This window comes from Callorhinchus milii, unplaced genomic scaffold (genome assembly GCF_018977255.1).
Source record: "Callorhinchus milii isolate IMCB2004 unplaced genomic scaffold, IMCB_Cmil_1.0 Scaffold12, whole genome shotgun sequence".
Taxonomy (NCBI): domain Eukaryota; kingdom Metazoa; phylum Chordata; class Chondrichthyes; order Chimaeriformes; family Callorhinchidae; genus Callorhinchus; species Callorhinchus milii.
The window spans coordinates 9,697,967-9,710,712 of record NW_024704753.1 but is presented as its reverse complement, the minus strand read 5'-3'; the positions used below and the strand labels follow the sequence as shown (position 1 = coordinate 9,710,712).

The 12,746-nt window shown below is 47.9% G+C and overlaps 1 protein-coding gene across 1 annotated transcript in view; it reads right to left on the bottom strand.

Annotated features, from left to right (window-relative positions):
- The window catches only part of dnah1 (dynein, axonemal, heavy chain 1), a 267,942-nt gene that overhangs the window by 168,696 nt on the left and 86,500 nt on the right, over nucleotides 1-12,746 (bottom strand). Inside the window, exons 17-20 of the mRNA XM_042339689.1 lie at nucleotides 12,193-12,334; nucleotides 3,577-3,732; nucleotides 2,261-2,459; nucleotides 1,284-1,537 (exon numbers count right to left, since the gene is read on the bottom strand). Of these exons, the coding sequence (XP_042195623.1) occupies nucleotides 1,284-1,537; nucleotides 2,261-2,459; nucleotides 3,577-3,732; nucleotides 12,193-12,334 (751 nt within the window). The remainder of the gene's footprint in view (nucleotides 1-1,283; nucleotides 1,538-2,260; nucleotides 2,460-3,576; nucleotides 3,733-12,192; nucleotides 12,335-12,746) is intronic.

Genomic DNA, 12,746 nt, shown 5'->3' with positions numbered 1-12,746 from the left:
CCGGCCATCGATGATAAGGCGGGTCGGGCAGGAGACATGGAGCAGGCCGGAGCCCGATGAACGGAGGGAGCGGGCAGGTTGGTAGGGAGTCAGCAGGTCAGAGAGGTAGGAGGGGGCAAGGCCATGGCCATGGATGGCCTTAAAGATGAGGATGAGGATCTTGAACTTGATCCTCTGGGGATGGGGCGCCAGTGGAGTCGGGCGAGGGTGGGAGTGATGGGGTCATGGAGCCTGGTGTGTGAGAGTACACGAGCTGCAGAGTTTTGGATGATCTGCAGCTTGTGAAGGGAACAGTTGGGAAGGCTGATGAGAAGGGAGTTCCCGTAATCAAGCCTTGAGGTGACAACAACAACAACAACAACAAGATTCCATTTATAAAGCGCCTTTCACGTCAGGAGGACGTCCCAAGGCGCTGCACAGTTGGGTCAGGACCCGAGCAGGGGGGAAATGGTCAGGGTGAGGGGAGGGAAGGGAGGGAGCGAGGAGGGGGGAAATGGTCAGGATGAGGGGAGGGAAAGGAGGGAGCGAGGAGGGGGAAGAGAGTCGAGAGGGGAGCTGAAGGCTCGGTCAAAGAGAAAGGTTTTGAGACCGGCCTTGAAGGAGGAAAGGGAGGAGGAAAGGCGAAGGCACTGGGGGATGGAGTTCCAGAGCCAAATGTGCATGTGAGGTTTTCAGCAGCCTGAAGGATGAGGCAGTGGCGGAGTCTGGCAATATTGCGGAGGCGGTGGTAGGCAGTGCCAACCATGGCGCAGATGTGGGGGAGAACGGAATTAGATTGATTGTTGAAGAGGAATACTGAAGGATATGGCTTTCCATCCTCAGCAGTGCCCTGGAGTACTGCACAGACAACTGGCACCTGACTAGACACCAGCATAGAACATTGCTTTTCAAAAGGTATGAAGCTAGTGAATCCAACATTGCTGTTACACATATCTTGGAGCTGGAATACACATTCCGGATAAAATCCAAGATGTGACTTACCGTTTCATCATGAAAGCTTCATGAGGCATTAGGCCAAAGGCATTATGAAAACAATGAATGCAATGTGGCAATGGGTTTCCCCTGAGCCTTACAATGGTCTGTGTGTACAAAGACATAACCTGCCTCACACACTCATCAATCCTCACATGAAGTGGTATGAGAGGTGGAGAGTGTAGGATGTGTGTTTTACTATACGCAGTGATCTTTTTCAGTTTGTTCATTGTTGGTGTTCCTGTGATGCAGACACCTGAGGCACCTGCTTTATGGAGGCTGAAGGGAAGGAAGGGAAGGTATTGAGGTACCTGCTCTATGGAGTACTCCTTTCCCGCTATTTCTGCCATTTTGGCAATGATCTCCACATGGTCCTGCAGTTTGAGCTGTAGACATTTTGCAAAGGTCAGGTTCGCTTTGGGCTTGACAGTGACTTTAATTTGCTCTGACAGCAGTTCCCAGTGTCTGTTCCGCATGCCAGGATTACGCAGGGCTTGGATCAGCGGGATGTACGGCTTAAACTCCTCAATCCTCCCTCGGATGTCTTGTGCCACTTGTGCACATCCTGCAAAGGAATGTCATCCTGAAAAGAGTCACATTAGACAGTCCAAAGCCTGCGCACTGACAGTAGCAACCTGCCTGGCTGCTCACTCCAGCTCACCCAGCCAGTGCACAACCCTCAGCTCTGCTTGAACAAGTCTGTAACATCACCCACACCAACCCAGTCTAAACCATCATCAGCACGTGGTCACCAATCTTTCCAGTTCAACCCTCCACAAGTCCTAGATCATTCCAGAACTCAGAAACCTGTATCCTTCCCCATAACAAGCTCCTCCCATAATGATTCCCCAGAGGGCTGACATTAAGATCCTCTTACTAACTTCCAAATGCCTCCAAACACCATCTGTGATCCGTATCATCCTACTCTTTCAAGTTTGCTAACCAAAAGGATGCTTCATGTTTGATGGACTACAGTGTACACCAGCAGGGTAACAGCTGCTACTTAACTCTAACTAAATAGATTCAGTCAGTTTGATACCTCTAATACTGACACTCTCTTCTATGTGAAATGTTATATGCAGTTGAAATGTGTGCCTATAGCGTGTACTGACAGTAGCATCACCTCAAACTAGTGATACAAATTTTAAAAGTTCAGTATATATTTCACACATCAACCAGCGTTCAGCTCAATATCCCCTAAGCTTTATGATGTGCCCATAACCCCTTGGTTTAATTACAAAGATGCTGATTAAAGCTACAATTGAAATGGAAAGTAACATCTATTCACCTGGAATGTCCTTAAACTGTCTGACACATTTATGCACAACCTTGAATGACTCATTTACATTCTTTTCCACTTGTTCTGCATCAATGGTTGTCAGAGGATCGTTCATCCAGCTGTCATACCAGCGGAGCCAGTCGGACGTTGTGGTCCATAGATCTCGGAACGGCTGGAACTCTTTGATCAGCTTGAGAAGCTTGTCATACTGACAACAAGACAGAAAAAGACAAGAAGTTTTGGAATGTGAAAAATACCATCTCACCCATTCTCTCCACCTCTATCTTCCCATTTTCGCCATCTCTACCATAATTATTGTTCTTTACAACCTTATTTAAAATTTTATTTGTAAATAGTTAACCATTGTTTATGCAAGTGACATAACAAACTGACAGTAATTCCTCACTTTTACACTCTGCCCCTTCGGAACATAAAGACCAAGGGCCCCTACTGGCTATTTTTGGCCTTATCTACATGTTTGTTTCCTTTTTGATGAAGTAACGGAGAGGGTGGATGAAGGTAGTGCAGTTGATGTTGTCTATATGGATTTTTAAAAGGCGTTTGATAAAGTGCCACTTTTTTTGGCTTGTAAGCAAAATAGAATCCCACGGTATTAAAGGGACAGTGGCAGCGGATACAGAACTGTCTGGGAGACCAAAAGCAGAGAGTGGTGGTGAACGGTTGTTTTTCTGACCGGAGGGAAGTGAGCAGTGGTGTCCCCCAGGGTCAGGATTGGGGCCACTGATGTTTTTGATCTATATAAATGACCTGGACTTGGGTACAGGGAGTACAATTTCCAAGTTTGCAGATGATACTAAGTTAGGAAAAGTAGTAAACAATGAGGAGGATAGTAGTAGACTGCAAATGGACATAGACAGACTGGTAACATGGGCAGACAGGGGGCAGATGAAGATTAATGTGGAGAAATGCGAAGTGATGCATTTTGGGAGGAAGAATGAGGAGAGACAGTATAAGCTGATGGTACAATATAAGTAAATCTTTGAAGGTGGCAGGATAGGTAGATAAAGGTGTTAAAAAAGCATACAGGATAATAATATAATAATCCTTACATTTGATATAGCACTTTTCACGTCTTCTAGACATCTCAAAGCGCTTCACAGAATATGCTGTAAAGTGAATTGACTGTATATTTGTGAGCGAAACGTGGCAGCCAATTGCGCACAGCAGTGTCCCACAAACAGTCGTGGATTGAAAATGACCAATTTATTATTTTTTTTGTTTTGGAGGAGTATTGAAGGAGAACGGCTTCTCCGCCCCACTCCCCCACACTCCTCGTTGGAAAGGAAAGTCACAGCTGTACTCACATTGGTGACAGGCATCTCAAAAAGTCTCTCGCGGTTGTTATAGAGCTGAGCCAGTTGCTGCGACTCGATCAACTGCTTGTGGACACGTCGCACCTCGTTGGCAATCTCATGTGCTCTATTTATGTCAACATGAGCAGGAAATGCGGCCACTGCCATCTGCAACGCAAAGCACTGCAGCTCAGCATCTCATCACAATACAGGATTACCTTCATGATGCTCTCGAACTTCTCAATCAGAAAGTACAGTGGGCTTATGATGTTCATGTAACTCCGGTTCTGAAAACTAGCAAAGAACAAAAAAGGTCACAGATGAAGTGAATTTGTCTGCTGAGTTTCTGATATGGGCCAGATGTGACTGTAATTTCACATAACATGAGGAAGGAACTGATTATCTTATTTTCAATGGTAGGTGATTTGAGGACAAAAAGACATGAATTTTGAATTTTAAGAAGCATGAAAGGTACAGTCAGGAAGATGTTTGTCCACAGAGAGTTACTAGAATGTGGAATGAATTGCCAGCAGTGGCTGTTGCAACAGAATCGATGGGGACATGTAAAGGAAAACACATGTGAAGGAAGGCTGTTGGAGGATATGGGAAAAGAACAAAGAATAGGATTAGGTGGTGATCTCGGGATTACTCCCAGTGCCTTATGCAAGTGATTACCAAACCGGGAGAATGAAACACATGAATGCCTGGCTGGAGAAATGGTGCAGGAAGGCGGTCTTCAGGTTTCTAAACCACTGGGACTACTTCCGGGGCTGATGGGACCTGTACACGAGGGATGGGTTACACCTGAGCAGGGCTGGGACCAATGTCATTGCAACAAGGATGGGGGATGGGGATCAGAATGTAGAATCAGGGAGGGGAAACGAGTTACAACAACAACAACAACAAGATTCCATTTATATTTATATTTATATATTCCAAGAGTTATATAGTGGACAAGGAGAAACAAATAGAAGTGAAACAAGGAATAGTACAGCAAGAAGTGGAAAGAGACAGGGGAGAAATGTAGAGCGGATTAAGCCGGTCTTGGAATGCATGTGTGTAAGTGCACGGAGGGTAACCAATAAGCTTGGTGAGCTGCAGCTCAAGTTGCCACATGGGGCTATGATGTGGTGGCAATTACGGAGACTTGGCTCAAGCAAAGACAGGAATGGGAGCTGAATATTCCTGGCTACAACCTATTCAGGAGGGACAAGGAAGGAAAAAAGGAGGGCTAGTTATACTCATTAGGGACACGGTCACGGTCCTGGAAAAGGACGATGTGTAGAGGGGTCCAAAAACTGAATCTATTTGGTGAGAGTTAAGGAGCAGAAAAGGAGCTGTTACTCTGTTAGGTATTTACTATAGACCTCCAAATAGTGGGAAGGATATAGATGAGCAAATCTGCAAGCAGATTTCGGAGATGCAAAACCAAAAGAGTAGTGATCATGGGGGACTTCAATTATCCTAACATAGATTGGGAAACACACAGTGTAAAGGGCAAGGAAGGGCAAGAATTCCAGAAATGTGTACAGGAGAACTTTCTGGATCAGCATGTTTCCAGCCCAACGAGGAAGGAAGCAGTGCTGGATTTACTTCTGGGAAATGAAATGGGACACGTGGAGCAGGTTTCAGTAGGAAACTCGCCTCCACTGGCTTCCCATCCCCCAGAGGATTGAATTCAAGATCCTCATCCTCACCTACAAGGCCATTCAGGGCCTTGCTCCCTCCTACCTCTCCGACCTACTATCGCCCTACCTACCTGCCCGTACCCTCCGTTCCTCTGGCTCCGGTCTGCTCCACATCCCCCGCCCCAACCGCCCTATCATCGGTGGCCAGGCCTTCAGCCCCTAGGCTCTGGAACTCCATCCCCTTGCTTCCTCCCTTTCCTCCTTCAAGGCCGGTCTCAAGACCTTTCTCTTTGACCGTGCCTTCAGCTCCCCTCTCGACTCTCTACCCCCTCCTCGCTCCCTCCCTTCCCTCCCCTCACCCTGACCATTTCCCCCCTGCTCGGGTCCTGACCCAACTGTCCAGCGCCTTGGGACGTCCTCCCAACGTGAAAGGCGTTCTATAAATGGAATCTTGTTGTTGTTGAGAGCATCTGGATAACAGTGATTACAATATCATTAGGTTTAGAATAGTTATGGGAAAGGACAACAATCAATCAAAGGTAAAGACCCTCAACTGGAAGTGGGCTAATTTCAGTGAGCTACAAAGGGACCTGGCCAAGATAGATTGGAAAGAAAGATTGGCAGGTAAGACAGCAAAAGAACAATGGGAAGCCTTCAAGGAGGAGATAGTTCGGGGAGAGAGCAAATACATTCCCACAAAGGGGAAAGATAGGACAGTCAAACCTCCCTGGATGACTCAGGAAATTGGGATTAAAATAAAACAGAAAAAGGAGGCTAATGATAAATGTCAGGTCAAAAACACACAGGATAATCAAACAGAACATAGGAAGTACAGAGGAGAAGTGAAAAGGGAAGAAAAAGGGGCGAAGAGATTGTACGAGAAAAGATTAGCAGGAAACATAAAAGGGAAACTTAAGGTATTTTATAAGCATATCAAGAGTGAAAGGTTAGTCAAAGATAGGGTGGGTCCAATTAGGGACCCCAGTGGAAATCTTCTTGTGGAGGCAGAGGGCATGGCTGATGTACTAAATAAGTACTTTGCAACTGTCTTCACAGAAGAAGACGATGCAACCAATGCCACAATATCGCAGGTGTGTGAACATAAATTGGATTTGATAAAAATCAACGGAGAGGAGGTGCTAAAAAGGCTGGCGGTGCTCAACATAGGTAAGTCACCTGGTCCGGACGGGATGCATCCGAGGTTACTGAGGGAAGCAAGGGTGGAAATAGCGGAGGCTCTGGCCACAATCGTTCATAGAATCATAGTTCAATCCTATTTAGACACTGGAGTGGTGCCAAAGGACTGGAAGGTTGCAAATGTTACGCCCCTGTACAAAAAGGAGCAGGATAAACCTGAGAACTGCAGGCCAGTCAGTCTAACACCAGTAGTAGGGAAACTTCTGGAGACTATAATCCGGGATAATATAAATTCTCACTTTGAAAAATATGGTTTTATTAAGGACAGTCGACACGGATTTGTTAAAGGCAGATCGTGTCTGACAAATCTAATAGAATTTTTTGATGAAGTGACTGAGAGGGTGGATGAAGGTAGTACAGTAGATGTAGTTTATCTAGATTTTCAAAAGACATTTGGCAAAGTGCCACATAAGAGACATAAACAAAATAGAAGCCCACGGTATTAAAGGGACTGTGGCAACATGGACCCAGGACAACATGGCTGGGAGACAGAAAGTAGAGAGTGGTAGTAAACGGTTGCTTTTCTGACTGGAGGGAGGTATGAAGTGATTTCCCTCAGGGGTTGGTATTGGGACCACTGTTCTTTCTGATCTATATTAATGATCTGGACCTGGATATAGGGAACACAATTTCCAAATTTGCAGACGATACTAAGCTAGGAAAAGTAGTTAATGGTGAGGAGGATAGCACCAGACTCTAAGAGTACTTAGACAGATTGGTAAAATGGGCAGAAATGAAGCAGATGAGGTTTAATGTGGAGAAATGCGAAATGTTGCATTTTGGTAGGAAGAATGAGGAGAGGCAGTTTAAGCTGATGGTACAATCTTAAAGGGGGCAAATGAACAGAGAGAACTGGGGTCCACATAAGCAAATCTCTGAAGGTGGAGGGACAGATACCTTCCTGGTAAACCTCCTTTGCACCCTCTCCAATGCCCTAACATATTTCGTAAAGTGAGGTGCCCAGAACTGAATGCAGTAAAAAAGCTGTTAAAAAAGCATACGGGATACTAGGTTTTATGAATAGTGGCATAGAATTCAAAAGTCAGGAGGTTATGTTGAATATTCATAAAATGCTGGTTAGGCCTCAGTTGGAGTACTGCATTCAGTTCTGGGCACCGCACTTCAGGAAAGATGTTAGGGCATTGGAGAGGGTGCAAAGGAGGTTTACCAGGATGGTACCAGGAATGAAGGACCTTGGTTATGAGGAGAGGTTAGCGAAACTAGGATTATTCTCCCTAGAGCAGAGAAGGTTAAGAGGGGATTTAATAGAGGTTTTCAAGATCATGAGAGGATTTGACAGGTTGAACCAGGAAAAACCGTTTCCACTGGCATGTGGGTCAGTAACCCGAGGACATAGATTTAAGTTGTTGTTAAAAGAAACAGAGGGGAGGTTAGGAAAATGTTTTCACCCAACGAGTTGTTCAGATCTGGAATGCATTGCCAGAAAAGGGTAGTGGAAGTCGATTGAATAACAACTTTTAAGAGTGAAGTAGAACTTTTCCTAGCTCAGTATTGTCTGCAAATTTGAAAATCCCCTTCGTTATCACCCACGGACTTGACCTTTCTGACCTCAGCATAGTGGACGAGGCCATCTTGGACCACTTCCGCATCTCCTTCTCCTCTCACATCCCTCTCTCCTCCACCAAGCCCTCAATCATCCTCCACCGCCCTTGGAAAGGGCTACCCCCGGAGACCCTCACATCATCAAACATCTTATCCCTCTGGCCTTCCACCCGCGGAGATACTGAAGCAGCCGTCCAGCTGCTCCATGATCGCCTCTCCATCACCTTCAACTACCTCATCCCCCTGAAATCCAGGACCATCTCCAAACCCACCCAATTCCCCTGGTATAACAACCATCTCCATCACCTAAAAACCCAAATCCAGCTGCTCGAGCGCAGATGGTGGAAAACTGGCCTGACAGTCCACCGGCAACTGTGGCTCGAGGATCTCCACAGCTACCGCCGTTCTTTGACGCACGCAAAAACGTCCTTCTACTCCAACGTCATCTTGGAGGCTAAACACAACCCTAAAATCCATTATTCCACCACCCACTGCCTCCTCCATGCCCCCCTCAGACCTCCTCAATCTTCATATCAAATGCCAATAATAATAATAATAATCCTTGCATTTGATATAGCACTTTTCATGTCAGGAGGACGTCCCAAAGCGCTTCACAGAACACACTGTAAAGTGAATTGACTGTATATTTGTGGGCGAACGCGGCAGCCAATTGCGCACAGCAATGTCCCACAAACAGTCGTAGATTGAAAATGACCAATTTATTATTGTTTTTGGTTTTGGAGGAATTATTATTAGGCGTGTGGAGTAAGGAAACCTGCCCAAGGTTTCGCCCTCTGCCTGGAATTGAACTCAGGTCTCTCGCTTGCAAAGCGAGTGCTCTAACCACTGAGCTACAGGACTCCACTCGCCAAGTCCGAGGAGGTAATGGACTTCGCTTCTAAAATACTTAACATCCACCAGGCAGCCTCATCCACCTGCCCCTTGTCACCCACCACCACGCCCTCTCTGTCCCCCTCACCCTCCCCATCATCTGCTCCTACCACCACCCCCATCCTACATTCCTTCCTCCCCATCTCTCCCTCCTCCCTCTCACCCACCATCACCTCAATGAAACCCACCACCTACTGCCTCGACCCCCTCCCCACCAACTTGCTGGTCACCCAGCTCCCCCTCCTCTGCCCACTACTGGCTGATGTCATCAACCAGTCCCTCTCCTCCAGATCAGTCCCTGCCCCCCTCAAAACTGCTGTCATCACCCTTCTCCTCAAACAACCTTCCTAGATCCCTCAAACCCCAGCCACTACTGCCCTAGTTCTAACCTTCCCTTCCTCTCAAACGTCCTAGAAGGCGTTGTTGCCAATCAACTTCACGCACACCTCTCCTCCCACTCCCTCTTCGAACCCCTCCAGTCTGGTTTCCGCCCTGCCCACGGTTCAGAGACTGTGCTTGTGAAAGTCACAAACAACATCCTCTCTATCTGTGACCAGGGCTCCCTCTGCCTCCTTGTCCTCCTGGACCTCTCAGCCGCGTTCGACACAGTCGATCACGTCATCCTCCTCCACCTCCGTCATCCATCTCAGTGGGACCGCTCTCTCCTGGTTCGAGTCCTACCTCACAAACCGCCAGCAGTACATCTGTACAAACAGCTTCTCCTCCCGCTCTCACCCGGTTACCTGCGGGGTACCCCAAGGATCCATCCTTGGCCCCCTCCTCTTTCTGATCTACATGCTCCTTCTTGGGGATGTCATCCGCAGACATGGGATACGACACCTAATTCTATTTTTCCACCTCTCGTTGCGACCCCCAATCTCCTGATGTTCTGTCAGCCTGCCTGTCCGACCTCAGGGCTGGATGAGCGCAAATTTCCTTCAGCTGAACGTTGACAAGACGGAAGCCATACTCTTTGGCTCTCGTCAACGTCTAAAATCTCACGGTACTCACCTCCACCACCTACCCGACCTCCCACTCCCTTTAAAACTCTCCGAACCTGTACGCAACCTAGGCGTCAGGTTCGACCCCCAATTATCCTTCCTCCCCCACATACGGTCCCTCACCAGCAGGGCTTTCTTCCACCTCCGATGCATCACCCGTCTCCCCCAATGCCTCACTCCAAAAGCCGCTGAAACCGTGGTCCATGCCTTTTGTCACCTCTCGGCTGGACTATTCTAATGCTCTCCTCGACGGCCTCTGCTCCACTACTATCCATAAAATCCAGATTATTCAAAACTCTGCCGCCCGCATTCTCACCCGCACCAAACTCCGCTCGCCGATCACCCCAGTCCTTGCCAGACTGCACTGGCTGCCTGTCCCAGAGGAGATTGATTTCAACAACAACAACAACAATGTGGAGTCCTGTAGCTCAGTGGTTAGAGCACTCGCTTTGCAAGTGAGAGACCTGAGTTCAATTCCAGGCAGGGCAAAACTTTGGGCAAGTTTCCTTACTCCACACAGAGCCTAATAATAATCCCTCCAAAAAAACAAAACAATAATAAATTGGTCATTTTCAATCTACGACTGTTTGTGGACATTGCTGTGCGCAATTGGCTGCCGCGTTCGCCCACAAATATACAGTCAATTCACTTTACAGTGTGTTCTGTGAAGCGCTTTGGGACGTCCTCCCGACGTGAAAAGCGCTATATCAAATGCAAGGATTATTATTATTATTATTATTATTATAACAACAACATTTCATTTATAGAGCGTCTTTCACGTCGGGAGGATGTCCCAAGGCGCTGGACAATTGGGGCGGGACCCGAGTAGGGGGGAAATGGTCAGGGTGAGGGGAGGGAAGGGAGGGAGCGAGGAGGGGGTAGAGAGTCGAGAGGGGAGCTGAAGGCACGGTCAAAGAGAAAGGTCTTGAGACCGGCCTTGAAGGAGGAAAGGGAAGAAGCAAGGCAAAGGCACTGGGGGATGGAGTTCCAGAGCCTAGGGGTTGAGAGTCTGAAGGCCCGGCCACCGATGGTAGGGCGGTTGGGGCGGGGGATGTGGAGCAGACCGGAGCCAGAGGAACGGAGGGTACGAGCAGGTAAGTAGGGGGATAGTAGTTCGAAGAGGTAGGAGGGAGCAAGGCCGTGAATGGCCTTGTAGGTGGGGGATGGGGAGCCAGTGGAGGTGAGGGTGGGAATGATGTGGTCCCGAAGCCTGGTGCGGAACAGTACACGAGCTGCAGAGTTCTGAATGACCTGCAGCTTGTGGAGGGAGGTGCCGGGAAGGCCGATGAGGAGAGGTCCAAGATCCTCACCCTTGTCTTGAAATCCCTGCACTCCTCTGTACTCCGCTACCTCTCTGACCTCCTCTCTCCTTAAAACAGTGCCCATTGCCTTTGTTCCTCCGGGTCTGGCCTTCTCCTTGTCACCTGAGTCCTCCGCTCTACCCTCGGCGACCGAGCCTTCAACCACAATGGCCCGAGGCTCTGGAACTCCCTTCCTCATTCCCTTTGCCTCGCTCCCTCTCTTCCTATTTTCAGGTCTCTGCTGAAGACCTTTCTTTTTAACCGCGCCTTTGGTCACCTTCCTCCCCCTCCCCCTGGCTTGGGCCCGTTACTGTGAAGCGCTCTGAGACACTGTCCGGCGTGGAGGGCGCTATATAAATCCATGCTGTTGTTGTAGATGGGTATTTGCGGAGGACAAGATTGCAGGGCTATGGAGAGAAAGCAGGCCAGTGGGATTGAGTTGGATTGCTCTTTTCAGAGCCAGGGCAGACACGATGTGCCGAATGGCCTCTTTCTGCGCTGTATGGTTCTATGATTCTATAATTAGGGCAGATGGCCGCAATGGGTCAAATGACCTCAAACTGTGTCATACTATAGATGTCTATGGAAGTACCTTATAGAAGCACAAGTGTGACTCAGAAAATGATATGACAGGGGCCAATAGCAAAACGAGAGCACAAACCAACTAAGGCCAACAACGCTCAGTCCATAACCCCAGAATAACTAATAGGTGAGAATTAAGACAGACCGCATGGTTGTATTATTCTGTAATGAGTACATTTGTGAAAAGCCATTAAGGAATTGTTTGACAAGCACAAGAATAACCCCAGGACTTCACCAACCATCCCTTCTTCACAGCCACAGAGAGCATTAAAGTGACAGTTAGTACAGACCCTATGAGGCACAGCTGGAACAGCTGCTTGGTTTTGGAGGCCCCAGAGGTTGCAGCGAATGCGGTCATTAGTGACCAGGACCTAGATAGTGGCCTAGCTGAGGAGCTAAGAGGAGCTACTGGTGGCCTACATTGACTAAGTGTGCTGCTGCTCCATAGTGAGGCAGGAACCATACCTGGAGCCCTTCAAATCGCTCCTGCAGGTTGCTTTGATCTGATAATTGGATTTTACGGAAACGTTCTTCCTCTTCCAAGTGCTGCATCTGAATCATCTCCATACGTGTCAGGATTGTATGTGGGGAACCAATGGCGGTCCACCTGCAACAAAGGAGAAAGATTGAATGCACAGGATTGGGAGATGCAACACTCACACTCACAGCGCACACTACAATCACACCACAATGATAGCACACACCACACTCATACCATACTCACAGCACACTCGCGCCACTCGCACCATACTCACCCCACACCCACTGCACACTTGCACCACAATCACAGCTCATACCACAATCACAGCACACACACTCACAGCACACACCACACTCACAGTCCACAACACATGAAGATGAGGCTCCAAAACTACAATATCAAGTTCAGATATACTCCAGGGAAGCAGTTGTGCATAGCAGACATGTTATGCAGGGCAGCATGGAAAGGATGTCAGGGCCTTGGAGAGGGTGCATAGGAAATTTACCAGAATTATTTCAGGGATGAGGGACTTCAGTTA